Genomic DNA, 26,334 nt, shown 5'->3' on the forward strand with positions numbered 1-26,334 from the left:
ATGATGCCCCAGCGGAAGAAGAAGAGGAAGAAGGACATCGACTTCCTGGCCCTGTACCAGGAGGAACTGCTGAACTACAACTCGGAGGACGACTCAGAGGAGCTGGAGCACCAGTACTACAAGGCCAAGGGTGAGGGCGGGCGGGAACAAGAGTGCTGCAGGGTCCAGGGCAAGGATGGGCGGAGCACGGGGACTGCGAGGTGACGTGCCAGGCTGGGGTCACAAGTGCCACAGGCGAGGGGGCTGGGAGGTCCTAGCCCCTTTCCGGGGGGGAACCGGAGTCAGAGGGGCTGGCAGTTTGCCCGAGCACGCACAGCTGGGCAGTAGCAGAGTCAGCGCTGCACCGGCTGGACTGGCGGGTGCTTGCTCTGTCCCGCCCCTGTCGACCATGGAGACGGAGGTGGGACGGGGTGGGTGGGTGTTCCCGACATTCCTGGGAGGGCCCCGATGCTCCAGGCTGCTGTAGGCACTGCAGTCCGCGTAGGCAACACATGACTGTCACCTCTCCTTTTGGAGAAGCGGGGCCACTCCCTTCCGCCTCTGGGGCCTGGCATTCCGCAAAGAGTGGGTGAGGGCATGCCGGCTGCTCCTCCTCTGGGCCTCGGGCCGCCTTCGGGCCATCCTGGAGCTCCCTGGTAGCCAGAGGGAGAGCAACCTCAGGGCTCTGGCTATCTGAGAGTCGCACTCAATTCTTCCAGCAGTCTGCGGCCATCCCACCATGAACGCGCCCGACCTCACCTGAGTATTAAAGCAAATCTGTGAACGTTGCTACAGTCAGTCTCTCCTCTTCAGAGCCAGTCGCTGAGTGTGCTGAGCTGCCCCGAGAGGCCCAGCCAAATGGGGGGGGGGGGGTTTGAGGCCGGACCTTGGCGATTCCAGCCCACCCACACGGAGGATGGAATGGCAACGTGTGGTGGGCAGGCGTGAGGGATGCGGCTGGCCTCGAGGCCCTAGGTGCCAGGCCGCAGGGCTTGGCAGGTGTGACAGCAGCGTGCCTCAGGCAGGTGGAGAGTGCCAGACTCCACGGCCACGGAGAGCTGGGGCAGCCATGGCGTCCCCACTCACAAGCAGGTGACCCTGGACGAGTGCCAGCCGCTCTGTGACCCCCGGGAAGCTCAACCCTGCTGCTCAGGGCGTTCGGGGAGCCGAGATGATGCGTGGGAGGCCTCGGGCACACGCGAGAGACTCCGTGCATAACAGCCTGGGCCGAACTGCCCTTGATTAAGCAGAAAAGCCCGTGGCGGCTCCTGGAGCTGAGCGTGGGTTCCTCCAGCAGGACCCAAGCTCAGCTCCTGTGCACACAGTGGGGGCATTCTAGAAGCCCTCGAGGCACCTCTGGCGCTCATGTGGTCCTTCCAGGCCTGTGACTTGCCGGACCTCGTCTTCGGACGAGCGGACCTTGTGGTGTCCTTGGTTCTGCGGTCCCCAGGGAGGACCATGTGGGGTGCAAGGAGGCAAGACTTTCTGGTCTCCGGTGACAGCCAAGCCTCAGGTCTTCGCAGTCGGTGGACACCACAGGAAGCTGGCTCTGCAGAGTCTGGAGCCCACCCCCGACCCTGCCAGTCCAGATCGGGGCCTGCAGAGCTGCCCGCCAAGCCTGCACACACACAAGGGCGTTTCCAGACCACATGAGCATGGGAGAGTGAACAGCCAGGCAGCGTTTCTGGAGAGAAGGCGTAGAGGCCAGGGAGGCTGTGTCTGGACGAAAGGGGGTCTGGGGACGGGAGAAACGTGAGGAATGACCTCCGCAGTCGATTCAGGATACACTGCTACCTCTTACAGAGGACAATGACCACCCAAAATGGATACATCGGGCTGAAAACTAAGGGTCGGGTGCGATGTCTCATGCCTATAATCCCAGCACATTGGGAGGCTGAGGCAGGAGGATTGCTTGAGTCCAGAGGTTCGAGACCAGCCTGGACAACAGAGTGAGACCTCATCTCTACAAACATCAAAAAATTAAAAAATTAAGCCAGGCTCGGTGGCTCAGCCTGTAATCCCGCGCCTTTGGGAGGTTGAGGTGAGTGGATTGCCTGAGCCCGCGGGTTCGAGACCTGTCTGGGCAACTTGGTGAGACCTCATCTCTACAATAAATCAAAAATCAGCCAGGCGTGGTATCATGCACCTGTAGTTCTAGCTACTTGGAAGTCTGAGGCAGAAGGATTGCTGGAGCCCAGCAGGTCGAGGCTGCGGTGGCCAGGAGTGGCCATTGCACTCCAGTTTGGGTGACAGAGTGAGAGTCCAACTCAAAACAAACAAACAAACAAAAAAATTAGATGGCCAACCTCCTTGGGTCCCCTCCCACTATGGGAGCTTTTCTGTCCTCTTGAGAAAGCAGGCTTTCTCACTTAAAGTTAGCCAAGTATAGTGGCGCACACCTGTAGTCCCAGCTACTCGGGAGGCTGAGGTGGGAGGATTGCCCAAGCCCGGGAGATCGAGGCTTCAGTGAGCCATGATAGTGCCACGCCAGCCTGGGCAACAGTGAGACTGACTCAAAAACAAATAAATAGATAAACAAAATGTCAAAAGGAGATTAAAAGCCCCTAACTCAGGGCCCGTGGCGAGCAACCCATCAGTGTTGTCTGTCACCAAGAGCATGACATTTGCTTTTAATGAGTCCCATGCTGTGGGGGACATCTGTCCTGTGGCCTGGGTATTTCGAGGCCCCCACCCCCTACTTTGCTGGTTCCTGCATCGCGAACTCTGTCCTCCCTGTGTAGAGAAGGTGGTTTTTCTCTGCCTCTTTCTGCAGTGAGAGCCTTGCTGCCCAGAGTCAGCCTTGTGGTGGGGCAGGTGGGGACAGTGACTGTGCTCTGGCCTGGGCAGAGGCGACGCGGTTCGGGGCTGCTGGGGGCAGTGACCTTCCCCAGACCTGTGCTGTGATTCTGGAAGTCGCTTCTGGGGGTAGGTCTGGGGCACAAGCCTCCAGCCTCCCGGCACATAGGCCTTTGGGTCACCCTGGTGACCCCGCATCCCTGAGAATCCACCCACATGCTTGCCTACTCTCCCGGGAAGTGGGCAGGGCCCTGAGTGTGCAGACGCCCCGACAAGGAGCTGTGTGGACAGCAGACAAGCCACAAGGGACCGGCGATCAGAAGCTGGTGCCTCGTCAGAGAGAGGCCTCTGCAAAGCCCAGCACACCCAGCCCCAGGCGGCTTGCCCTGAGACTGCCAGGCTGACGTCCAGGAGACTGTGGAGGGAGGCCCGTCCCAGCTGCCTTGGGGAGAGGGCCGGGAGGATGCAGAGAGCCTGGCGGGCCTCTGAACGGGGCCATGTTGGGGGACATCGGTGTCCTGTGCTGGAGAGACCCTGGAACAGGTGTCCGGAGGCCTTGGGCTGGGCTCTGGGGGGGATGCTGGGCAGGCTGTGAGCTGGGCTTGCACCCTGACTGCAGATGCATCGTCAGCAAAGCGAACACAGTCTAGGGTGAGAGTTTGGCTCTGCAGTGGGACGTGGTGTGGCCCAGAGGCTCATGGCGGGTAGCAGGGCTTCCCAGAGCCTCCCCGGCCTCCTTTGTGCCTGGGCCTCCCCATGCGGCTGCCAGGGCTCTGGTTTCTCCAGGCCCATGCAGGATTCTGGTTTACTTTTTTCGGAGCCTGCAACCTGTTGCCTGCCTTCCTCCTCCAGTGTACGAAGTGGTCACGGCCACAGGGGACGTGCGCGGCGCGGGGACGGATGCCAACGTCTTCATCACACTCTTTGGAGAGAACGGGCTGTCTCCCAAGCTCCATCTCACCAGCAAGTGGGTACTAGCCTCGGGGGGTCGGGGGCTGTGGGTCTGGGCTGTGCACATCGGGCACGCTCTGGGGCGGTCTAACCACAGGTGCGCCACGTGCCAAGGACAGACCGCGCAGCAGCCAGGGGCTCCGGGGAGCTCCCACCTCCTACCTCAACCTCTCTTGATTCTTATGGATGGCGAGGCCTCAGCTGGATTCGGGAGTCCCGGAGACCCACCTTGGTGGTCCCCTGATGAGGGAGAATGAATGCTCAGGGTCAAGAAGCCGGGCCAAGTCCTCTTAGCTCCGGGTGACTTTGGCCAAGTCTCTGTGTCTGAGGCCTCGGCTTCTCCATTCGCCACCCCAGGGCTGGTGGAAGGGAGCATGGGGAGGACCACAGGTGTGAGGGAGCCAGGAGCTTAGACTGCTCCCCCGGGCGTGGCGCCCCGTGGGAGCTGTCGCCGGGGATCTGCCCTCAGCTGCAGGGGCCGCTGTCATGCATTCATGCATGTGCACCCGTGTCCTCCACGTGAGAAGCCGGTGAGGCAGGGACTGCTTCCTCCTTTCGGTCCTCTTCCCCACCACACCACGCACAGATGCACCCACGGTGAAGCCTGGGAACATGGTAGCAGAATCACACAACTTCAGAGACGGCTAGGGGACTCGGGTGGTCTACAGCTGGTTTTCTTTTCTTTCTTTATTTTTTTTGAGATGAGGTCTCCCTCTGTTGCCCGGGCTGGAGTGCAGTGGCATACTCACAGCCACTGCAGCCCCGACCTCCTGGGCTCGACTGGGCCTTCCGCCTCAGCCTCCCAAGTCACAGGGACTACAGGCACCCCCCACCACGCTCCACTGACTTTCTGATTTTTTGTAGGGTGAGGTCTCGCTGTGCTGCCCAGGCTGGTCTCCAACTCCTGGGCTCAAGCAGTCCTCCCGCATCGGCCTCCCAAAATGCGAGGATGACAGGCGTGAGCCCTGACACCTGGCCTGGTCAGCTGGTTTTTGATCTGGGCCGAAGGGAGCAGAGAATGGGGCAGTTGATTCTGGGCTCAAGATATGTTTGAAAACAACCGATCCAGCCTACTCAGAGGGACATGGAGGCCTGGAGAGGCACAGGGAGCGGCTCAGAGTCTTGGAGCTTTGTGACAGTGAAGCTGGTCCCCACGTTCTCGGCCTGGAGGCTTCTCTCAACTGCATGGCCCTGTGGCCCTGCGTGTGAAGACCCCCCCAGGCCTCCTGGGGCTCCAGGCTGTGGCCAGGGATGCGGGCCTGGCACCTCCAGGGGTGGCCGGGAAGCTGGGGAGGGGTGGGGTTCCCAGGGTCCACGAGCGTAACCTCCCCTGTGGCCAGGGGTGCATGACCTGGCACCTCCAGGGGTGGCTGGGAAGCTGGGGAGGGGTGGACTCAGTATCCACAGGCATAACCTCCCCTTTTGTCCATTTCACAGAACAGGGTACCTGCCTTCTTGCTCCGCTCGCGCTGCAGTGTGGCGCTTGTGGACGGCTTTCCTGCGATGCCGTGGGATGGTAACGAGGATACACGAAGGCCCAGCCTCTTTGCCATGTGTCCTCTCAGGCTGCACCACCATAGGGGGAAGCCACTGACCCCGGGGGTCCCCAACCTCCCCTTTATTTTACTCTGTTTTAGTTTTATTTTTTGGTGTCAGGATCTCACTGCAATGCCCAGGCTGAAGTACAGTGGCATGTCATAGCTCACTGCAGCCTTGACCTCCTGGGCTCAAGCAATCCTCCCACCTCAGCCTCCCAAGTAGCTGGGACTACAGGTGTGTGCCACCACACCTGGTCAATTTTTTAATTTTTATTTTGCATAGCAACAAGGTCTCTATGTTGCCCAGGCTGGTCCTGAACTTCTGAACTCAAGCAATCTCCCTGCCTCGGCCTCTTAACGTGCTGGGATGACAGGCATGAGCCACCATGCCTGGATCCCAGCGTCTCTTTTAAGCAAAGTGAACTGTTTTCTCGTTCTGTGGTGGTCCTCTCTGTCTTTCTTCCTTTCGTGCCTCTGGTACCTGCAGATCCTCCCCTCCCATTTTCCATTTATCAAACCTTCTCCTGGGAAGGGCCCCCAAGTCGCCTTCTTCAGCTGGTGTGTGAGATCTCCCCAAGGCCACATTCCCAGGGGCCAGTCTTGCCTCCCTCTCACAGGAAGGCCCCGGGTACCCCACCTGCTCCCTCTCGTGGGAAGGACAGGTGGCCACATGGCGCCGGGGCCTCCTGGGCCTGCTGGCTTCTGGCAGCCAGCCCCGAGGGCAGGAAGCCCCCCTTTCCCGGGCTCTCTGGCCATATCTGTGCCATGCTCTTGACCCGGCAGCAGGGCACAGTCCTGGCAAGGCCCCCAGTCCGGCTGGTCACAGGGGTTCTAGCGCAGCGTGGGCGTCTCAACTGTGGAGGCAGGGTTTGGAGGCCGGTGTGGAGTCCCAGCCGGTGGCCGGAGAGGCTGCAGAAGGGTTGAGGAGGAGACGAGGCAGCGGAGGAGGGGCTGGGGGAAGGTCCGCCCTGCCAGCCAGCCTCCACCCCAACCCCTGGATGGTCAGAGCTCAGCCCAGGCCTGTGGCACCTGTGTGGCTGGAGACAGACTTCCAGGGAGGGGCGTGTGTCTGGGCCTGGACTGCTGAAAGGACTCGGGCAGGGGAGGGCCGACGGAGGGTCCCGCAGACTAGGAGGAGAGGGCTGCAGGTCTGGAGGCCGGCCGCAAGAGACTTCGGGCCGGTGGTGGCTGGAGGAGGCCCAAGGCTGGGAGCGCAGGGCTGTGTCGAGGGGCGCGGAGGGGAGGCTCCGAGGGGCCAGGGAGGCCAGACTGAGGAGGCCTGGCTGGGACGCTGGCGGGGAGGTCGGACTCCCTGGGGCAGTAGGATCAGCTGACCACGTGAACGGGCTGGGCGGGGATGGAGGAGGTGGGGGGGTGCTGGCCTCAGGAACCCAGTGGAGGTCTTCGGGCAGGGGTGGGGTTGGGCTGGTGCAGACACAGCCCGCAGGTGAAGGCGGTTTCATTCAAGACAGAGCCTGGAGGGGAGCTGTGCTTGCTGTGGAATGGGCCCAACACAGGCAGCGGAGGTCACCCTGCTGGGGAGACCAAGATGCAGTTAGGCCAGCCGTGGCTGCTCCCTCCCGCCCTGGACTGGCTCGGAAGGCCTCTGGTAGCCCATCTGCTCTCTCTCCTCCCTGTGCCATGCTGCACTGAACCCAAGCCCACGGGGCAGCGGGAGCTGAGGGACCGCCTTTTCCTTATGCACGCACAGACAGGCATGCACACACAACACGATTGCACACACACAGCATTGTTGTGTGTAACTGACATCACCAGCAGCCCTGGGCACGCGAGAGAGCCCGCCTACTCAGTTCCCTCCCTCCCTTCTCGGTGCCTCTGTGCCCCTCACCCTGTCTCTCTCTCTCTGCTTCTCTCTCTCTCTCTCTCTTTCTCGTCCTCTCTTCTGTCTCACCTCAATTCCTAGCTGTTCTTGCACCTTTTTTCCTGGGCTCCTGGACATACTCTCATTCCCAAATGCCTTAAGAGGATTTTTTTTTTAAGAGACAGAGTCTCCCTCTGTCACCCAGGCTGGCGTGCAGTGGCACGATCACGGCTCACTGCAGCCTGGACCTCCTGGGCTCGGTTGATCCTCCTGCCTCAGCCTCTCGAGGAGCTGGAACTACAACCACGGGTCATCTCACCTGGCTAATTTTTTTTGTTTTTTGTAGAGGCATGGTCTTGCTATGCTGCCCAAGCTGGTCTTGAACTCCTGGACTCAAGTAGTCCTCCTGCCTCAGCCTCCCAAAGTACTGGGTTGACAGGCATGAGCCCCTGCACCTGGCCTTTACTGGGATTGTTTTCCCCAATACAGAATAATTCCTACTCCAACAGGGACCTAGGGGCCTGCTGCGAGGAATTCGATGTGTCTGCTTACACACCCACTAGTGAACCCCCACCCACCTTGGCTCAGTGCCCACAGCAGTGGCTTCTGGTGAAGGCCCCCACCCAGGTTCCCTTGTCCCGTCCCCCTGACCCAGGGCCACCTCAGTACTGGGTCACATGGTCACAGATGGCAAAGGGATGGACTTCCATGTATCTTCCGGAACGTGGTTCTTCTGCTGAGAATTCACCACCTGCGAGTGCCAGCGAACATCTGGCATCTTAGCCAGCTGGCTCTGCCTGCTTGTGGCTAAAATGCTCTGTGCATCTCGGAAAGGCTCTCGGTGGGGTCCCCGCAGGACAGGCGGCATGGGAGGGGCTGTGCACTGCCTTCGCTTGGTGGAGGAGCGCTGGGAGCCGCGGTGAGGCCCAGTCTCTCGCCCAGACACGGGGCGTTTCCTCTGGCCGCAGACCCTCTGTCCTCTGCGGTTTCCTTCCTGCCCATTTTAGGAGACTCTGCCCTGAGTGCATGAGGGCCGGGGGCTTGTCTGGGACCATTCCAGCCCCTTCCCCTGGGAAGGGAGTTGGGAGACCCCTCTCCCCAGTTCCTGCGATGTGGAAGGCCTTCTCCTGGTCTTCCCAAAGAGGCTGGCCTCCATCCCGCACGCATGTGGTCCGAGACGGCGTGGTGCCCCTCTGCCTCCTGCTCTGTCCCTCCCGGCGGGACGCTCTCCCTGGGTTTCCAGGGTTCCACAGCCAGCCCCACCCACCCTGCAGGTGACCACAAAGTACCCTGGTCGGGTACCCCACACACTGGCCCAGCCCCAAGGGTGGCGGGCTCTGTTCCCACTGATGCTGTCTGGGGGGCAGGGCCTTTCTGAAGCCTGGGCTCCCTGACACCGAAAGCAGCTGTTGGGTTTCTCTTCTGGTGCCTTTGTCAGAGGCACCGCAGAAAGCCACCTGTTTTTGGCCAAAAATGGGGCCCTCGCCCGCCTCTTCCCTACTCACTGGCATGGCTGTTCCTCCAATTCCAGACACCCTCGGAAGATGCAGCCCAGACCTCCCCAAGCCCCTCCTGAAGAATTCTGTTCCCAAAGTCTGCAGGGGGTGCCAAAACACAGAATTGTTCCTTTTCCTTTTTCTTCTTTCTGTGTTCTTTTTCTTTTTCGAGTCGGAGTCTCACTCTGTCACCCAGGCTGGAGTGCAGTGGCACAATCACCGTTCACTGCAGCCTCAACCTCCTGGGCTCAGGTGATCTTCCTAACTCAGCCTCCCCAGCAGCTGAGACTACAGGTGTGCCCCACCACACCTGGCAAATTTTCTGGTTTTTTTTGGCAAGACAGGTCTCGCTATATTGTCTAGGCTGGTCCCAAATTCCTGGACTCAAGCAGTCCTCCCTCTAGGCCTCCCATAATTACAAAAACACGTTGGAAAGTTAAAAGCAGAGGTGGAAGGAGCAAAGAGCCAGAGCTTTGTGTGGGCTCGCCACCCAGATGTGATATTTTGCAGAAATCCTCTCCTCCATCGTCTTGAATGAAGGCAGCCCCGTTAGTACTGACTGTTCCGTTTGCACACTGGGTTCTTAAGCTGCTTCCTTTCAGGCCTCTCTCACAAACTCATTGCCGTTTCGTCAGACACTCTTTTATAGCCGGGTTTCCACTGGCTGTGAAGTCTTTCGCCTCATCACTTCCCAGGTGGCTGCTCCTGACAGTGCCTGCGTGAGGCAGGGACGCATGTCGGTTTGTCCTAAAGACCAGGCCGTGTTCATTGACACAGAGAGTGCCTCGTCTTCCTTCTCTGCTCCCCAACCGCACAATCCTGAGTGCAGAAGTGACATCCACATGTTTTCCCGGCAACTGACAGCCCAGCCGTGGCCCTCAACCCAAACACGGGCAACCGTTGATGTCCCCGGGGGAAGGGGGGCGAAATCCCCACGCCAGCCAGACCCCACGACTGCCGGCAGGTTTAGCTCCCGTTGAATGTGGAGTCTGGGAAAGGAGGCCTGGCTGGCTCTCCGGGGGAAGCCTTGTTTCCCTGGGTCTCCCCCGAGAGTCTACAGTCCGCGTCCTCCTCTTCATCATGCCGGTGGAATGGGGGGGTGCCGCCTCCTCCCTCCCCAGGCTCATGCAGCGTCCCGTTCGCTCCAGCAGAACCCAGAGGGCTGCCCCCCTCCGCCTGCACCCAGTGCACCTCGGGGTCTCCTCCCTGGCAAGGCTGCCTCAGAGCGCGGTTCTGAGTCCCCAAGCTCTGTCGGCAGCAGGAGGGCCTGGTCTGCGTGAGGCCCCCCTGGCGACCGCTCCTCCCCAGGGCAGGCTGCTGGACACAGTGGGCCCGGCTGCAGGATTGCAGCTCAGGGTCTGTGGGTCTCGAGAACCTTCTGCGCCGGAGCGCCGGGGGTCCTCTGGCCTCGTGGGGGGGGGGCGCCTGCTCCTCACTCTGACGCACTCTGCCCCTCTGTGGGGGGCTCCCGTGGTCTTCTTCCCCCTGGCTGGGCTGGTGCTGAGCTCCCCGAGGGAGGCCGCAGCTCTCAGGCCCACCGGCTAAACCGCGGCTGCCGCAGGTGTGGGCCTCCGGTGTTGGTGCCACGGACGCTTGCCAACGGCGCCGGGCCACCTCACTGCCACGTCTCAGTGCATGCTTCCCCGCTCACGCCACTTGCAGGGTGTCGGCTGCACACGCCTCACGCCCCTCCCCTGGCAGTTGGCTGGGATTGCATGCTTCTTTCCTGCCTGAATGGCGGGGCCACAGCCCACCCCCAAGGTCTGCATCTGCTTGGGGCGGCCGTCGGGACTCTCCCCCCGCCAGAGCCAGGGTTGGGAGAGACAAGCGGCCTGCAGGCCGAGGCGCCCGTCACATCCTTCCGCCTCCAGCTCCCACCTGAGCAGCCAGAGAGCATGGGTCAGGGCCCAAGAGCTAGGATCCCTCTGGCTCTGCTCCCCACTGTCAAATGGGGCCAGGGTCGCCTGCCTGGGGATAAGGTATTGTGGCCCTTAGAGGGTCAGGTGAGTGCCGTCGAGGTACAAGGAGTGGCGTCCCCCCAAGTCCACCAGAGGGGAGTCCTGGGCTGGGGACTGGCTGCTCTGGCTCTTCCCAGGAGTGGGGCTGGAGGAGGAGGGAGTGTCAGCCCCTTGTTCCCATCCTGGGCCGGGCGGACCCTGGCCTGCACTCACTGCACACGTGTTCACCGCAGGAGCGAGTCCGCCTTTGAGAAAGCCAATGTTGACGTGTTCCGGGTGAGAACCAACAACGTGGGCCTCATCTACAAAGTCAGGTGAGATGCTGCGAGTCAGCAGGGGCCCTCGCCACGGGCACCTGCCGGGTATCGGCTGCTTGCCCCAGCACTGGGGGAGGGGTTGCCTGGGCCCGCATCGCTCCTGCCTGAATCCCAGCGCCCTAAACTTCCTTATTAGAGATTCACTTCTTTGGGTCAGGACACTTCGAGGTAGTTTTTCACAAACTCCAGAAACGGGCTGAGGGACATGAGGGCACAGAGGTGGGAGCAGAGACTCTGAGTTCAGAATGCTGGGGCATGGGTGTCCCTGCCGCTGTCACTAGCTGCGGGATGGTGGACAGGTCACCTCCCCAACCTCGGTTTCCTTCTCTGTCGCAAGCGGAGACTCTGAGGCCAGCCTGCCCGGGCACGGGCGCCCCTTCCACTGTTACTAGCTGTGGGGTTTGGGGCAGGTCATCACTCCAACCTCCGTTTGCCCCGTGTCGTAGCCTCAGGACTGGGTGAGCTGTGATCAGAATAGTCCTGGACACACACAAGCATTCCGCAGGCAGCAGGGACACCGGGCCATGTGGCAGGTGCCTCTGGGTGGAGCGCCTGGTCTGATTCTCTCTGGGGTCCTGGGGAGGCATGAGGGGAGACTTCACTCCTTGCCTGGTGGCCCAGAGGCCCCTCCGTTGCCCCTTTCTCCTCCTCACCCCTGCCCCCCCCAATTCGAATTCAGGCCGTTTGTCAGAACATCTGCCTGGGGTCTGAGGGCTCCCTCCCGAGGCCGGGACAGGGCCGGTGGCGGCCTCCGCCCCGTCCTGGCTTTTTCCCTCCCACTGGGTATACGGGCCTGTGAATGGTCTTCACGGGGGAAGGAAGAGGCCGGCGAGGGCACAGGTGCTGGTTGTGGGGAGGGAAGGGGGTCCAGGCAGGGAAGGCCTTGCAGGGCAGGGCAGGAAGGGACCGGGCGTGTGTGAGGAAGGACAGCCTCCGCCGAGGGCCTGCCACATGCCGGGCCCTGTGAGGGGACCCCAGAAAACCCAGCATTTACAGACAAAAAGTTGCGTGTTTGCTCTTACATGTGAAACTCCAATCTTCCCAGTCCTCTCTGTTGGATGAAATGCACCAGTCCAGATGCTTTTTCCATTCTCAAAATGGTTTCTGAACGTGTTCATTTTGATGCCTTTTCACGCTTCTCCCGTTTTTTTATTTCACCTTTCCCACAGCCTCAAAATGTTTTCCTTTGAGGACTTTTTTCATTCGGGGGATAAAAAGTCACTCAGGGCAAAATCGGCTGAGTGGGGAATGATGGGGCACGGGGGGGCATGCCGGTTTGGTCAAAAACCGCTGAACACTCAGGGTGGTGTGGACAGGTACGCTTGTGAATCACCCATCAGGAAATGGACCAATGTGTTGAAAGAATCTTAAAAAAAATTCACTGAAGCCGAACGCAGCCTTGCTCAGCAATGCCAGCTGGTCCACAGAAGCCGATGGGTTCCTAGAACACCCACCTCACAGGGGAAGCCTGTCCTACAGGGGCCTGCTCTCCAAAAGATAATTCCGGGTATTCTGGGGCCACCCTTGTCTGCCAGCCAGTGGCACGCGCCTCCTAGGGAAGGGCTCACCCTGTTCCAGTGTCACCGTCTGCTAGGCTGTGGCTGCGCTGAGCTGTGGTTGCCCTGTGCAGACCTCCTGGAATGAGATGCCCATCACAGAGGGAGGTCCAGTGTCCTGAAACCCTGGGCTCAAGCGATCCTCCCGCCTCAGCCTCCCAAAGTGCTGGGGTTACAAGTGTGAGCCACCATGCCCGGCCTCAGTTTGTATCTTTTAAAATGTGGCTCCTAGAACAATTTAAAATGACACCTGTGGTTATGTCTCTGGGACAACCCTGGCCCCTGTGGCCATGGGGGCGGTACTCTGGGTGGTGGGACCGGGGGAGTATCTGCTAGTTGGGGTGTGGGAGTTGGGAGGAGAGGGACACACTGGACCGCCTCAAGCCCAGGGAGGGGCAGTCTGAGCCCCAGGGGAAAAGTCACGCCCTGCGAGGCAGAGGGTCTAGGAATCAGTCTGTTCTGCATCACTGTAAGGGAACACCCCTAATTTATCAGAAAAGGGGGGTATCTGACTCATGGTTCTCCATGGTGCTGGTTTCCGCTTCTGGTGAGGCCACAGGAAGATTTCGCTCATGGTGCAAGGTGGGGAGGGAGCAGGGTGTCCTGCGGAAGGTGGGCAGGGGAGCACGTATGTTCCCCGGGGGGTTGAGAGCAGCAGGCGTGCCCCATGATGGGAGCAGAGCAGGAGAGAGGGGAGGTGTCAGGCTCTGCGAACACCTGGCTCCTCCACACACAGAACTCGCTCACGACCTGCAAGGACGGCCCCAAGCCATTCCTGCCCCACCCCCCCATGACCCAGCCCTTCCCGCCAGGCCCACCGATACTGAGAGGCACAACTCAGCCTGAGATCAGGGGAGGGAATTGCTGTCTAGTCTCTGCCCATCCTGTGGGCTTCTGCTTCCTGTGTCCCTCATCCTCACCCCTCCCTTCAGTGGCTCTCAGTGAGCTTCTGCATTGGCCTGACTTGGCAGGACGACCTGTGTGCCCCGGTTCTCCCTCCTCCCTTTAGTGGAACCTTGCGCTCTCCGTGTTGACCTTGTTCGGGGGGTTTTGGGAATGCCAGATGTGAACACGCTTGGACTGGAGCGGCAAGAGGGAGCAAAGTTTGAAGGCGGGAGCCACACCACGAGGTTGGGCCCTGACGTGGAGGCCAGGCGGGTCCCGCCGAGGCCATGGAGGTCCCGGGTCGTCTCGAAAGGCGCTATTTCCTTGCAGGCAGGGGGGCAGTGCAACGTCTGCTGACGTGCACGTCCACCTCACCAGGTGCCCCCTTTTGTAGACGAGGAAGTGGAGATGGGGGAGACAGGGCAGCCACAGCAACACCACAGGACCTCTCTTTGCAGTCAACGTTTGGGTCTTTCGGCCAGAAGGGCTTCAGGAGAAAAGCCAAATTCCATCATTGCAGAACATTCAGGAAAAAGAGACACGCAAACATTAAAAAAGAAAAAAAGGCCCGGCGCAGTGGCTCACGCCTGCAACCCCAGCACTTGGGGAGGCCCAGGCAGGGGGACCACTTGAGCCCAGGGGTTCAAGGCCAGCCTGGGCAAGGTGGTGAGACCCAGCTCCACAAGCAACACACAGCTAGCTGGGCGTGGCGGCGTGGAGAGGGCGCCGCCTTGGTTCTGCCCGTGACAGGGTGGCCTCGGTTTCCATCCAGGATCGAGCACGACAACACGGGCCTGAACGCCAGCTGGTACCTGGACCGCGTGATCGTGACCGACATGAAGCGGCCTCACCTCCGCTACTACTTCAACTGCAACAACTGGCTGAGCAAGGTGGAAGGCGACCGCCAGTGGTGCCGGGACCTGCTGGCCAGCTTTGACCCCATGGAGATGCCCAGAGGTCAGTGCCCAGGCTGGCCTGTCGGCCGCCTCCACCCACACCAGGCGTGCCTGGCCTCTGTCTTATTCTGGCTCCTCCAGGGCCTTCTGGCTGACGAGGGTGGGGGACGGTTCTTCCTTGTGGCCAAGTTTCTGCACTCTGAGGCTCAAGGAAGTGGACACATATGGGGTCTTGGAGGCACGATGGAGGGACAGGTGCCCTGAGTGAGCCTGTCATTCTTAACAGCGCCTGTGGGTGGGCGTCGACCGGAAGTCCCCCCCCTGAGGTCAGACATGCTTTCCGTCCCCCTTGTGTTCCTCGTCCCTTCCCTCCCCTAGGTTGTGCCGGGGAGGGGCACCACAGCCAGGGCGTGGCGGTGGGAATACAAGTTTGTCCGCAGCGCCAGCGTTCCACCACGCTGCCCTGGCTCTGTCTGATTTTATGAGGAGTGAAACAGCTCGCTCAAGTGACATCCCCTAGCTGAGGCCTTACATTCGGTCGTTACAGTTCTATAGGCGTCTGTGGGAGGGCAGGTACCTTTGCCCCACAAAGTTCTGAGCTCACCACGCCCATCACTGTGCACATTTGCTCTGCGAAGAAGGGGGCGTTCCACGCTGGCCCCGGCACCAGAGCAACCTGCTCCCAGCGTCGGGGGTCACTGGAGGGGTGGGACTGATCCGAGGCCACTCCTGGAGCAGCGCAGGGCTGACATGCCCGGCGGACGCTGCCTTCCCGGATGCCCCTGGGCGGGGTCCAAGTTCTAGCCTCTGCCCTCTGCCCCAAAGGGCGTCGCCCTGGGTTTCTCCATCTCTGACCTGCTGCCTCCAGCCAGCCTTGACACATGACTTGCTCCTCTGTGTTCGCCACAGTAACTTGCAACTTCGTTGCTTCTTTTAAGACATGTTGTTGATCTTTGCTCTTACACAAAAGCCGAAATTGATCATTGCAGAAAATTAGAAAACAGAGGTATGCAAACATTAAAAAAAAAAAGAGAGAGAGGGAGACTGGGCACTGAGGCTCACATCTGTAATCCCAGCACTCTGGAAGGCCGCGGCAGGAGGATTGCTTGAGCCCATGAGTTCAAGACCAACCTGGGCAACACAGTGAGACCTTGTCTCTACAAAAAATAATTAGGTGGGTGTGGTGGCACGCACCTGTAGAGTCAACTACTCAGGAGGCTGAGGCAGAAGGATCACTTGAGCCCAGAAATTCAAGGCTGTAGTGAGCCATGATCTTGCCAGTGTATTCCAGCCTGGGTGACCCTGTCTCTAAAAAAGAAACAAGGAAAAGAATACTTGTAAGCCAGGTACGGTAGCTCAGCCTGTAATCCTGCGCCTTTGGGAGGCTGAGGTGAGTGGATTGCCTGAACCTGCGGGTTCGAGACCCGCCTGGGCAGCGAGACCTCATCTCTACAATAAATAAAAAAAAAAATCAGCCGGGCGTGGTAGCGCGTGCCTGTAGTTCCAGCTACTTGGAAGGCTGAGGCAGAAGGATCGCCGGAGCCCAGCAGGTCGAGGCTGCGGTGGCCGGGAGCGGCCGCTGCACTCCAGACTGGGCGACAGAGTGAGACTCCTACTCACACACAAAAAAAGAAAGAATACTTGTAATTCTGTCACCTGGAAAGCCACACTGGCGACATTTTCTGCCTTCGTTTCCAGTCTTTTCTAGGCATACGCAGTTTGAGGAATGGGCTGGTATAGCCTCCCCTGTTTTACACGACCGTTTCTGGGCCGCTCGACCTCCCTCAGCACTCCTGCTTGTGACACTGTGCCGTGGCCCAAGCCACGGAGAGCGCTGGTCATTTGCTCCCAAGGACACGCACACTGTGTCTCCGCCTAAGGTCTTTTGCCCCTGTCAACATCTATGATGAACAACACACCAAGTCTGTGTGCACAGTCACGATGCTTTCCTTAAGATAAATCCCGAGTGGTATTCCTGAGCTCAGTGGTGCATATGCGGCCGAGGCTTTTGACGGGCGTTTCCAAATGGCTCGAGAAAGGGTGCGTATGTGCACAGCTCTTGGCTCTCACCCTTGTCAGCACGTGGGAGCATTGTTGGCTTTTCTAGTTGGACAGGAAAAGGGGATTTTCTAGGTTCTTTCTTTGGTTACTGGCGAGGCTGAATATTTTTCATGTTTATTGGCAATTGTGTGTGTGTGTGTGTGTGTGTGTGAGAGAGAGAGAGAGACAGAGAAAGAGACAGAAAGAAAGAAACAGACAGAAAGGCACATAGAGAGACAGAGAGAGAGTGAGACAAAGAGAGAGAGAATCAGCTCCTGTGCTCTCTATCTTTTCAATTCATGGGTTCGTCTGTTCTGCATGGCTGTGAAGGAACACCCGAGGCTGGCAATTTATAAAGAAAAGGGGGTACTTGGCTCACAGTTCCGTGAGGCGCCGGCATCTGCTCCCTTTGTGGTGAGACCCCGGACGCTTTCCTCGTGGCAGAAGGCAGAAAGGGAGTAGGGGTGTCCCATTATTCCTTGCTTCTTCTTTAACTTCCTTTTACAAGTTACATTCACGTGTAAATTTATTTTAGCAAGAAAGTCGATATCATGATCACAAAGAATGCCTGTTGCCGTTTGCTGTGAGCATCAGGCACACACGAGTGTGTATGAACACAAAGCACAGCTTCAGTGAACTTTCTCGACCACGGCTGGCCCCCGTCACCCTGGGGGTGTGAGGCCTTCACTCCGGGACATGCCACCAGCCCCGATCCGAGGGGGCAGGGGAGCAGAGCCCGGGAGGCAGGGGAGGCAGGCGTTAACTACAGAGATGGGCAAACTGAGGCTCAGGGAGCTGGTGATCCGTCCAAGGCCAAGTGCCCATGGCTGACAAGCAGGGGCTAGAACTCAGGTCTCCTCATTCCTAGTGCAACTGGCCAAGGGCTGTTGGCCCGGCCCCTCCGAGGTCAGAGCCTGTGACTGTGGGGGTGGGGGCCCACAGGACTAGGCTTCCATCCATAGCGCCCCGCCTCCCGGTGGCGTCTCCAGCCCTGGTCTGAATCCAGCCTCTCTTGAGCGGAGGTTGGCTCTGAACCTCCCAACACAGCCCGTGCCCCTGCTAGGGAGCGCAGGCGGCCAGAAAGCTCTTTCTGGAACCAGACCCTACACGGTCTCCCTGAGGCTTCTCCCTGGCTGTTCCAGCCTCCCGAGATCGCACAAGGTCTGTCCCCCACGGCCAGAGGACAGGCACCTGGGTCCATGCCTCGCCTGTTACAGCCCTTTCTCAAGAACGAACCTCCTAGTCCAGAACCCTGTTCTGTGGCTTGGACACGTTCAGATGGCCTCCACGGCCTCCCTGACACCGTCATCCTGCTGGTTTTCGTGACTGGAGTAAAACGCACGTCACCCCAAACACACCATCTTCACTCGCTTTATGTGCACAGTCCAGGGGCGTTCGCACTGACTGTCGTGCGACCGTCACCCCCATCCGTCTCCAGAACTTTCTCGTCTTCCCCAATTGAGACTTGGCCCATGAAACGCGAAGTCCACTCGCCCCCTCCCCCAGCCTCCAGTGACCTCTGTTCTTATCTTCTGTCGCTGTGAATTTGATTCGTCTGGGGGCCTCATGCTATCTGACTGTCCCTTATCCAAAATGCTTGTGACCTGTAGTGGTTTGGATTTTGTAATATTTACATATACATAATGAGATATCTTGGGGATGAGACCCGTGTCTAAATGTGAGATATTGGTTTCGTTTATATCTTATTATTGGTTTCATTTATATCTTATACACATAGCCTGAGGTTATTTGCCTTTTTTTGTTGTTGTTGAGTAGGAGTCTAACTCTGTCACCCAGGTTGCAGTGCAGTGGCACACTCACGGCCACCGCAGCTTTGACCTGCTGGGCTCTGGTGATCCCTCTGCTTCAGCCTTCCAAGTAGCTGGAACTACAGACATGCAATACAACTCCTGGCTAACTTTCTGATATATTGTAGAGACGAGGTCTCGCCAAGTTGCCCAGGCTGGTCTTGAACCCCTGGACTCAGGCAATCCTGTCGCCTCTGCCTCCCAGAGTGTTGGATGACAGGCATGAGCCACTGCGCCTGAAACAAAGTCTTGATGGCACTTTGACAGTGATGGGGGGAGCGCTAATTCCACTTGTGGCGACCTGTCGATGCTCAAATGTTTTGGACCTTGGCATTTGGAGTTTTGGGTTACCAGTGGAAGCCCTGATTTCACTGAGCATGACGTCTGCAAGCCTCATCCACGTTGTTGCCTGTGAGTGCATTTTCTTCCTTTTCAAGGCTGAATGATGCTCCCATGTGTGGTCACAGCACCTTCTGCGGCTCCATTCCACGGATGGGCACTGGCTGTTTTCACCGCTTGCCTATTGCGAATAGCGCTGCTCTCGGCAGCATGCTCCAAGACCTGTTCGAGTCCCTGCTTTCAATTCTCCCAGGTGGAGACACACCCAAGCAAGGCTGCTGGGCCCTGTGGTGATTCTAGTTCGCTTCAGAGTGACCTCCACGCTCTTTTCCATAGTGGCGGCGCCGTTTTGCACACCCACCTGCGACGCACAAGAGTTCTGATTTCTCCACAACCCGACACACAATTATTATTTTCTGTTTTGTTTTTTGGGACCAGCCATCTTCACGGGAGTGAAAGGGCATCTTGTTGCTGCCTTGATTTGCGTCTCCCAACAATGAGTGAGGCTGGCATGCCCACACATGCTTCTTGTCATGTGTGTGTCTTCTCTGGAGAAACGCCCGTCTGAGTCCTTGGCCCATTTCCAACGGAGCTGTTGTTGGCTGCTGTTGAGCCTGAGGTCCTCTATGCCATCTGGACGTCATCCCCTCTGTAGAGAGATGATGGACAGTGTCTTCTCCCATTCCATGGCTGTCCTTTCACTTCACTGGTCGTGGCTACTGCTGCACAAAAGCTTTACTTTTTTGCACAGTCCAGTTCATCTATTTCTTTGGTTGTTTATGCTATTGGTGTTGTACCCAAGAGGTCATTGCCAGACTCACTGCCATGGAGGTTTTCTTGCAAGAGTGTTATCGTTGTATTTCTCACCTTTAGGTCTTTGTGACTGTTTTGGATTAACTTTCACGTGTGGCGCAAATAAGGGTCCAAGTTCATTCTTTCGCATGTGGATGCCCAGTTTTCCCAGCGCTGCTTGTTGGTAACCCTGTCCTTTCCTTCCTGAATGGTCTTGGCACCCTTGCTGAAAATCATTTGACGGCTTATGTCTGGCCTCTCTGTTCCTTTCCATGGGTCACCATGTCTATCTTCATGCCAGTGCCACACTGGTCTGATGACTGTAGCTTTGTAGTAAGTTTTGAAATCAGGAAGTGAGAGATCTCCAGCTTTGTTCTTCTTTTTCAAGATTGTTTTAGGCTATTCGGGGCCCCTTGATATCCTACTTCTGTTAATGCATGCTAAATGTTCGTTACATGTTTTTAGCAGTGATAAGCCACCCTGCTGACCTTGCAGTCAGAAGCTTCCGTTCATTTTTAGAAAAGAGGAGATGCCTCCCCCCGTTCCCCACCTTGGCCCAAGGCTTCAGGGCTGCTGGAGAAACGCCCTCCATCCCCCCGACGCAGCCCACGTGATTCAGCAAGAGAGGGTGCCTGGGCTCGGAGCCAGATCTCCCCACTCTGCCCAGGAACGGTCCCGGCAGAGGTCACAGCGAACAGGCCCTTCAGAGTCACGCAGGCATGTCATGACCCGCCACCGGGCGTGTCGCCTCTCAGCGCGGGCGTCAGGGGTCCCAGCACTTTCCGGCCATGGAGGCCTGGCAGCCACTTTCTTGGCTGCCTGAACTGGGCACACTGGAACGCCCATGGCTGTCGAGTCGCTCCGGGAGTCTTGGGCATCCTCCCTCCTGCCACTGGCCTCCTGGCGCCCCTCCCGTTGCTGGGGACACGTGGCTCCCTCCTGGGGGATTCCTCCATCCTGCTGGAAGGACCTGTCCTCTGGGCAGAACAGCCGCCTTGACAGTCTCAGGCCGAGGGACGCATCTTAGCGTCCCTCCTTAGCAGCTGTGGCAATGCCCCCTCGGGCTGCTCTCCTCAGGTGCCAGCTGGGCCGCCAGGATGCGGTTCCTGCCCACAGAGCATCTTGGTGGGGGGTGCCGGGCCTCCAGCCACAGAGTCCTGGGTGCGAGTCCTGACTTCTCACCTCCCAGCTTTTGGCTTTTGGACAGACTGCTCTGGCGGCCTTGTGTCTCCGTGTGCACACATCCAACAAGCAGCATCTCACGGACGGCCCTGAGGAGTAGGGACTGTCATCATCCCTACCGTGTCCATGTGACAAGGGTCAGGTGAGTGTCACAGAGGCCTCCCCAACTTCTTAGTCTGGAGCCAGCAGCCTGTGCTTCTCACCTCCTTGCTCAGACCTTGCTAGTGCCCGAGACGGGCTCTGAATGCCACCTGTCCGGCATGGATCCACCCCGCAGAAGTGTCCAGGGACCTGTGGGAGGAGGGACTGAGGCCGGGCAGGGCTCAACCTGTTGAGCGTGTGATGTGGAGGCCTTGGCCGCCACGACGCTTCCTGGGATGCAGCCCCCCGCCCATCAAGCCCCCAGCGTGCAGTGGGGCTGCTCTCTGGGTCTCAGGACTGCCCTCCTGGCTGTATGTGTGGCTCCGTCTTGCTCTTGGAGCCTCTGTCTCACAGCAGTGAGATAGAAACTGAGGTTAGGCCGGGTGTGGTGGCTCAACCTGTCATCCAGCACTTTAGGGGGCTGAGGTGAGAGGATTGCCAGAGCCCTGGGGCTCGAGACTAGCCTGGGCAACTTGGTGAGACCCCGTCTCTACAATAAATCACGAAAACTCGCCGGGTGTGGCGGCGTGTGTCTGTAGTTCCAGCTACTTGGAAGGTTGAAGCGGAGGGATTGCCTGAGCCCAGCGGGTTGAGGCTGCAGTGGCTGTCAGCATGCTGCTGCACTCCAGCCTGGGCAACAGAGTGAGACTCCAACTCAAAAAGAAAAAAAGAAAGAAAAAGAAACTGTGATTCTCCCATTCAAGCACGTGCCAGGGTCAGAGGAAAGCCGGGGCCAGCTGCTCGCCCTCCCCTTCCCTCTCCCACTCTCCCCTTTTCCTCCTCACCACCCAAACGCTGCTAGAGGGAAGGTCCCAGCCTTTCCAGACAGCTTTGCCTGTGCCCTGTGTCCTGGGCATCCCCTCCCCACCAAGCCCTGCCGGGAAACCGCCACGTGCTGTTGTGCAGCAGTCCTGCTATCGGGGGACGTGCCAGGAGTGTCACGGGCAGGGAGGACCTTTCGATGTGCCCCTGGGAGTCAGACACGCTCTGCAGAAGAAGTGTAGCCAAAACGAGGCCGGGGGCCGGGCGCGGCGCTCACGCCTGTGATCCCAGCACTTTGGAAGGCCGAGGCAGGGGGCCTGCTTAGGCCCAGGAGCTCGAGGCCAGCTTGGGGGACATGGCAAGACCTCACCTCCATCAAAAGTCGCTAGGCAGGTGGCACATGCAAGACTGAAGTGGAAGGCTTACCTCAGCCCAGGTGGTCGAGGCTGCAGTGAGTTGCGATCGTGACGCTGCAGCCCAGCCTGGACAACGGCGTGAGACCCAAACTCACAACAGAAGAGTGCCCCTGTGGCCAGCGGGTGGAGTGCAGCCCTTGGATGCTCTGAGAGGGACAAGTGACTGAGGGACGTCGTGTCTCGGGGACTGCTGCTCCCCTCTTGGGCCCCAGCTACTTGATATGCTTAACGTGTCAGGACCCGTGATGCCCATGTGGATGCACCTCTTAGGAGGACGGGCGTCAGATGGCTGGAGAGAGCCTGGCCCGGCAGGGTCCTGGGTCCAGCCTCAGCCCTCGGGAGCTGTGTGGCACCAGGGAAGCGGATCCTTTCTGAGCCTCTGTTTCTTCGTCTCACCGGCACTCTCTGAGTCCCTGCAGCACGGCTCTCCGGCGCTCCTAGTGTCCCTCGCCCCTTGCACCTGCCTCCAGGTGTCCCCGCCCCCAGCTTTACACACACCCCTCCATGCGGTCACTGCCACTGTGATGGTCGCAGGGCCCAGGGGCAGCTGCCCGGCATCAGGGGTTTCACACCCACTCTAGGGACACAGAGCGCCCTCGCTCTTTGACCCCAGGTCACATCGCGGGTGGGGAAGGGTGCGGGGTGGCCTTGGAGGATGAGACGCCGGCTTTAGACTCGGCCCCGGGATGATATGCTTTTCCCAGGTAGATTCGGGATGACCTGTGCGGGTCTTGAGGGAGCTTGGGCTGGGAGCCGTCTTCTGGGGGAGCTGTGAGCCACCGGCCCGGCCTGCTCACTGCCTGTGCCATTCACATCCTGCCTTCTGGACGCGCAATTCCCACAGCCAGTGCCACCCCCAACCCGCCCGCTGCGGAAAGGACTGGGTGCCAGTGTGGCTTGAATGAACACAGGGCCCACGCGACGGCTCAGGAAGAGCGCCGCCCGCCAGCTTGGCTGTGAGACAGCCCCGGAGCCACAGCCTGTGTTTCCACACCCTGGGCTGGCAGCCCCAGCCCCTCAGCTCGGGAAAGGTTCCAGACTCCGAGAGGCCCAGCCGGGAGGTGGTCCTGCCACCCCACTCCCGGCTGGGACCTGTCCCTGGGGCTCTGCCAGGGATGTGCCTTCTTCTAGGGGGCATGGAACCTTCCTGCGTGGATTCATGATGAACGTGGCTGCAGCCAGCTTTGCCGTGGGCTGCCACGTGACCAGAAGTGGGCGATCAGAGAAAAGAGCACCGTGAGAAGCCCCCGCATGGGCAGGTGGGCCAGGGCCGTGTGGGTGCTGGGAGGGCCAGTGGCCTTCTCATCTGGCTTTTAGTCTGGAGCAAACAAACCGCTTTTTTCTCTTTTTTTTTTTTCTGGCTACGGCCAGTGGGATGGCCCATGCTGGGGCTGAAAGCCGCCTAGAGCCTGGGGCCAGGCCGAATGGGGCTGCATTCATTCTCGGCACAATCCCCATCTCGCTCCTGGCCAGTTCGGCGAGGAGCTGGGTCTTGACCCCGGTCCGGCCCACCCTGGGCCACGCACTGAGGATCGCGCACCTGGCTCAGCAGGTCCCCACGGGGCACGGTGCCTGGGTTGCGTGTGAGGAGAGGGCAGGCAAGAAAGGGATCGCTGCGGCCATCTGAGGGCATGTTCGACTTGTGCCGAGCTGCGGCGGATGCAACCAAGGCAGGCACAGGAGGGAGTCGCCTGGGTGATGGCCACAAAGACACCCGCAGGGCTCTGCCAAGCAGCCTGGAGCCCTGATCGTTCCCAGACCCGCTGGGCGACGCTGTGGAGTAGGTCATTCTTTCTTTTTTCTTTTTTGAGTTGGAGTCTCACTCTGTCGCCCAGGCTGGAGGGCAGTGGCAAGCTCCTGGCCACCGCAGCCTTGACCTTCCTGGCTCAGGTGATCCTTCTGCCTCAGCCTTCCGAGTAGCTGGAATTACTGGCACGCACTACCATGCCCGGCTAATTTTTTGTTTTATTGTAGCGACGAGGCCTCCCTGTGTTGCTGGTCTGGAACTCCTGGGCTCAAGCAGTCCTCTGCCTCAGCCTCCCAAAGTACTGGGAGTGCAGGTGTGAGCCACCACGTCTGGCCTGGTAGTCACTACTCTTGAAATGCGGCTCTCCGGGCCAGAGGGCACATGGGACCCCGCATCCTGAGACCTGGCTCTGGCCTTGCCACCCACAGCCGTGAGGCTGGAGGCCGATCCCGGTCCCCTCCCACCCTTGGGCTCTTCCTCGGCACAGTGGCTGAAGGGGGGTCTCGGAGGGTCTCTTGGGGGTGATGTGGCATGTTCACCTTCCCAGCCAGAGAGGGATACTGTGTCGGGACTGCTCTGCTTTGCGGGCTGAGAGGCCTCAGGGTAGAGGAGGTTCCAGGGCCTAAAGGACCCGAGGGGTGGAGGAGGAGCCAGGAAGAGGCACGACGCTGTGCAGTCCCCCGGGGCAGAGTCCTGACGGTGTCCTCTCCTCTTGCCCACGAGAGGCTCGCTCGGACTCTGGGACGCACCCTGGAGCTCCAGCCTCGCGGCAAGGACTCTGGGCCCCTTGGTGCCAGGACGCCCTCTGCAGTCCGGCAGACCCACGCAGACCAGGGGGATGGGTCGGGGCTGGGGCAGCGTGGAGTCTGCAGGGAGCCGTCCCCTCGCCCAGCTGGGGCCATGCCCTGGGGCTTCCCGAGCTCTGTGTGCCGGGGGCACCTCGAAGGGGCTGCCGTTTCTCAGATCCCCATGGAGGTGGGCCATCCTGACTCAGGGCGAGGGCCTTGGGCCAGGGTTCTCATCCTCTGACCGTCACCGGAGTGCCCCGCCCACCCTATCTTCACCCTCCAAGAGCTGCCGAAGGGAAGGAGTGGGAAGGAAGAACCGCTCTGAGCCAGGCCCCAGGGAGGCACGGCAGGAATTAAGGACCTTCTGTCTTCATTTTGGAGAGGAGAAAACGGGAGCCCAGAGAAGTTAAGCAACTGGCTCTTGGCCACACAGCACAGCCCTAGGGCAGAGCTAGAGCCCTGGCCTTGCAATGCCACCTCAGTCTCTTCGGGGATTCAGTGGGCATTTAAAATAATCTCTGCACCAGAGTCTGTGCTCAGGGTAAATACAGGCCCCTCTCTCCAGGAGCCTAGCGACTAGAGCCCGACAAATAATCACAAAGGGATACAATGTTCTAAGTGGCAGATACGATGATATCAGGGACACAGTGTTCTCAGGAATACAAGTTCTAAGTAGGGATGGCCCACGCCTATTGGAGCCTGGAGGAAGGAGAAATCTGGAGAGCTTCATAGAGGAGGTGATGCTCACACTCAGACTTCAAGGGTGAGGAGGAGTTTTCTAGGCTTTTACAGAATGAAGGCACTTGGGGGGATGAGGGACTCTGAGGGCACAGTGTCTTGCTCACCCAGCAGGAACGGGCGCTCCGTCTCCCAGCGGCACTGGGGCCGCCACCAGCCGCGTCTGCCTTCGGCTCGGTGGCCAGACCTTGGGAGGATGTATGGGATTGTACATGGACTCCAAGCTCAGTGGTCTTCTTCATTGTTGAATAGGTGTTCAGAGTGTCCTCTGCTTTCTCTGTTTGTGGAACTAGTGCTTCCTCGCTCTTTTTCACACCTGAAAATCTGGCTGTCCCGCGGAACGCAGTCTCCCCTGAGCGCCAGGCGTCGGCCAGCGTGAGCCAGTGAGAGTCAGCGAAGGGGCGCCCCTGCTTGGGGCCGGTGTCCTCCGTGGCCGTGGTGTCTGCCGTCCTCTTCCTCCGACCAGTCCTCACTCTCCCTCCAGCATCGGCACCCGTGACAAGCTCAAGGAATTTTCGTGCCAAAGCCAGGGTGAGGGAGCAATGGATGGGCAGGACTGAGGGTCCACTGGCTGGGCAGGGTCCTCGACGCTTTTTTGTAAACGACAGGGGTCATCACTCACTGAGGTTTTGACTCTAGGCGACCAGTCTTCAGTTTCCAGTCACAGGAAGAACATGTGGCCGTTGGAGAAGTTCAAAGTACGAATAAGCCAAAGCAGACAAACAAAATCTTCCATAATCTTGTCGCTCAGAGATGATAACAGACGGCTTTTATTCCACACTTGCTCAATGCCAGGCATGACATTGTTCTCCACAAACTCTCTGTCACCTGTCTCGTCCTGTCTCGCTGCCATCTGTCCCCCCATCATCTTCTCTCTGTCTGTCATCTATCCAAATGTACATTTTGTTCCCACAACGACCCCACAAGGGAGGGATTCGTGTGGCACTGATCTGTAGGTAAAGGAAACTGAGGCACAGAGCAGTGGGCCCTTGGTGTGTGACGTGGAGCCAGGAGCAAATCCGGAGGCTCGAGGTCAATCGTTGTGTGGGATCGTCCTGGAGCCTCCCTGTGGACACTGTGGTGAATTTCCTCCCTGTTCTTTTCTTTTTTGGTGCATGGTACCTATTGACTGAAAATGACCATGCATTATATTCAACGCTACGGGCCCCTTTTTCCACTTAATACTGTATCACAGCATTGAAACATATTCTAATCCTTGCTTTAACTGGCTGCACAGTATTCCACGAAGGAGAGAATGTCACAGTTTATACAACAAAGCCTGTGTTTTGGATTTTTTTTTTTTTTTTGAGTTGGAGTCTCACTCTGTCATCCAGACGGGAGTGCAGTGGCCGCTTCCGGCCACCGCAGCCTCGACCGGCTGGGGGCC

General features: G+C 59.0%; 1 protein-coding gene across 1 annotated transcript in view; it reads left to right on the plus strand.

Moving 5' to 3' along the window:
* LOXHD1 (lipoxygenase homology domains 1) overlaps positions 1-26,334 on the plus strand; it is a 170,435-nt gene continuing 144,101 nt past the window's right edge. Inside the window, exons 1-4 of the mRNA XM_021713353.1 lie at positions 1-130; positions 3,628-3,742; positions 10,774-10,854; positions 14,071-14,255. Of these exons, the coding sequence (XP_021569028.1) occupies positions 1-130; positions 3,628-3,742; positions 10,774-10,854; positions 14,071-14,255 (511 nt within the window). The remainder of the gene's footprint in view (positions 131-3,627; positions 3,743-10,773; positions 10,855-14,070; positions 14,256-26,334) is intronic.

This window comes from Carlito syrichta, unplaced genomic scaffold (assembly GCF_000164805.1).
Source record: "Carlito syrichta isolate Samal-C Ts95f unplaced genomic scaffold, Tarsius_syrichta-2.0.1 Scaffold304483, whole genome shotgun sequence".
NCBI classification, from domain to species: domain Eukaryota; kingdom Metazoa; phylum Chordata; class Mammalia; order Primates; family Tarsiidae; genus Carlito; species Carlito syrichta.